The following is a 2983-nucleotide window of genomic DNA, read 5'->3' on the forward strand; positions in this document are numbered from 1 at the left end:
GACGACGGGGGCGGCAGAGTAGGCGACTCCAAGAAGAGCGGGGGTGGCGACCTTAGCGACGGGGGCGGCGTAGGCAGCGGGTGCGTGGTAGGCGGGGGCGGCGTATGCGGGGGCGGCAACAACTGGGGCCTTGTAGGCGACGGGAGTGGCGTAAGCGGGGGCGGCGACGGCTACTGGGGCCTTGTAGGCGACGGGAGCGGCGTAAGCGGGGGCGGCGACGGCTACTGGGGCCTTGTAGGCGACAGGGGCAGTGTATGCGGGGGCGGCGTAGGCAGCAGGTGCGTGGTAGGCGGGGGCGGCGTAGGTGGCGTATCCGGGGTTGCTGACGCGGACATCAGACTTGCTGACGCTGGAGTAGGGGGTGTCGATGGTCTTGGTGTAGGTGGACACCTGTCCCAGGTTGCCGTAGCTCCTCAGGATGTTGGCCGACTGGGAGGTGACTGCTGCTGGCACAGCCTTGGCCACAACGGGGGCGGCGTATGCGGGGGCAGCATAAGCGGGGGCGGCGTATGCTGGGTAGGCTGGGGCCACTGGGGCAACTGGGAATCCAGCGTTGGCGAAAGCCAGCAGGGTGGTGAACACGATGTACTGTAACAAAGACGCACTTATTTAGAATTCAATAAATGTGTATTCCACTTACATCCAGTTACATCCAGATTCTGTTAATTGAAAGAATTTATTCATTCATTCTCAGTCATCTTATTCTAAAAATTATGAACACCAAACTTATCACCTGAATTCACGCAAAATTTCAAAGGAAGCATCTAGAGAATATTGAAAAAGCTTTGTTAAGATAAAACTATAAATAACTAAAACATCGAGCAACTGAACAGTCTTAGTTTGTAGTTCACAATCTGGTTACACAGTTTTTTGTTTCTATAATTTGAATACATGTTCATGTGTTCTACTATTGAGAGTTCTCTATGATTCAATAAATCAGGTAACTCTTGATAAGATTAATATTGAAACTTTCTTATTTTCAAATGTTGAGATAGAGTAGATATTTCACTTCTCCGTTCCATGAAAACCGTTGTACGGGCCATGAAGGTACGGTACTCGCATTGCATTATGCGAGTTCAGCTGAACAATGCATAAGTCTTATTTCCAAGCAGAATACACTTCCTAATCATGTCACTTTATGATCCATAAATCCTAGTTTTAGCAGTTTGGGGGTTCCGTATCTTGCACTGCTAATTTACAGATGAACTAATGGAATCATCAAGAGTAAAGAACCTAGTCATAGTGGGCCATTATCGCCTAGTAAAAAGCTTTGTAAACTAAATATTATTTGTAATGGAGAACGAGTGTTCCAGACCTCTCAAGGGATAATTGGCTTTTGCAAAGATCGCTGTTAACTTATCAACACTATTATTTTCTCATCATTACGAAAGATCCAGAGAGAATGATTGAAAATCATAGAAATTTATGCTTGAGCAAACTAATATCATCAAGCAACTGAGCAGTTGAAATCCAAATCTTGTATTAGCCAAAACACAATATTCTATTGAACTGGCTATAGAATTTTCATTTGAATTTTTTATCGCAGATATTTGGTTTTCTAAGGATCTTCAACCCTTCAATAATTTCAAGAACGTTGTAAGTACCTAGCTTTGAAATTCAGAAGATTGAAAATTTCATTTTTCCACCGCCTATTTTTCACGTTTCACTTGATACCCTCATTGGAAAGTAAAATACGAGGTACCTTGTCAACAACTTTTCAATGCGGTTCAATCTACCAATTTAAATGAAGATATAAACAAAACAAAGTAATTGTATTTTGCACAATATCACTTTATGGATATTACAATCCGAAATAAAAGAGTTTAACTATTCTGATTTTCAGTTGAAAGAATATCCGTGTCACTAAACTCCACAATATTTAAATTGGCAACTAATGATCTACAGAATCCAGATAAATTGCTATTTGTTCTACTTACAGACACAGAAGGCTCTTTTGACTCAACAACATTGCCTCACAAGAAGTATCCTTTCATTGGAAGAAAATATTAATAGCAATTTACCTTTGTGCGGTGCATTGGTTACCAATTCCTTTTGGGTCCAACACTGAATAAAATCACTATCACTGAACACATATCCCTATCGATTTCCTTCATCAAAAAAAAAAAAAAAAAAAAAAATGGAAATCACTTAATAAATTTGATCACTTTAACACTTAACTTTACTTTTTCATAACTGGAAAGTTGAATGAATTCTTATAGGTTCATTATCATCGAAAAATTTGAAAAATATTTTATCACCATGTATTTGAAAACTCAGGACATTCTTGAAACGACATTAGTTCTACACTTGAAATAGAGAAAATGAACACTTCTAGGTTGGAAAATCTTCTACTTTGAAAAATATTAGATTCAATTTGAATTTGCTTTCAACGCGGTCTAACGAAGTTCTATGATAATACTGTATACTGTCAGCTACTGTGTACTTACTTTGCAGGCCATTGCGATTGGTGTTTGTACTCTAGTCCACGTTATCGTTGACTGTTGTGTCTGTACCGAGGGGACGCTCTGTTATATATACATAAATGCAATTGCAGGAGAGTACGCCTAAACCATTGTAGTTACATGAGTGTGAGTGAGTGCGCAAGAGGGCACTTTCTCCCTCTAGGCAAGGTCCCCACAGTCAAAGATATCAAGAGTCCCGCCTGGAGCTCCCTCCGCGAACCCCCACCTCCGAATATCTCCCCCTGAATTCCAATTCCCCTGTACCCTGTAAGCGTCTGATGTAGACACATCCAGTTCAACACTCTGGTTCCAAACAAGCAGATTACAATAATGACAATTGTCATTGTACAATCAATGAGACAGTCATCAATTTGGTGTCAGTGTTCGTTACCTTGAACAGTCGTCAACTCCAAAGGCCACTTCCTTGCATGGTAGCCAACTCTAATCAGATTTTCGTCACCGGCAATTAAAAGAGTATCTGTCTTGACTGAACTCAATTTTGATCAAGATAATTATTAGCA

At 41.3% G+C, this 2983-nt stretch overlaps 1 protein-coding gene across 1 annotated transcript; it reads right to left on the reverse strand.

Moving 5' to 3' along the window:
• Nucleotides 1-6: 6 nt before the first annotated feature.
• LOC111056492 (pupal cuticle protein C1B) lies at nt 7-2629 on the reverse strand (the record flags this gene model as incomplete). The annotated part of the gene is made up of 2 exons (XM_039444388.1): nt 2448-2629; nt 7-588 (listed from the first exon to the last, which is right to left on the reverse strand). Coding segments are annotated over exons 1-2 (594 nt in total), but the record flags the coding sequence as incomplete, so codon positions are not given.
• Between the last annotated feature and the right edge of the window lie 354 nt (nt 2630-2983).

This window comes from Nilaparvata lugens, unplaced genomic scaffold (assembly GCF_014356525.2).
Source record: "Nilaparvata lugens isolate BPH unplaced genomic scaffold, ASM1435652v1 scaffold4506, whole genome shotgun sequence".
NCBI classification, from domain to species: domain Eukaryota; kingdom Metazoa; phylum Arthropoda; class Insecta; order Hemiptera; family Delphacidae; genus Nilaparvata; species Nilaparvata lugens.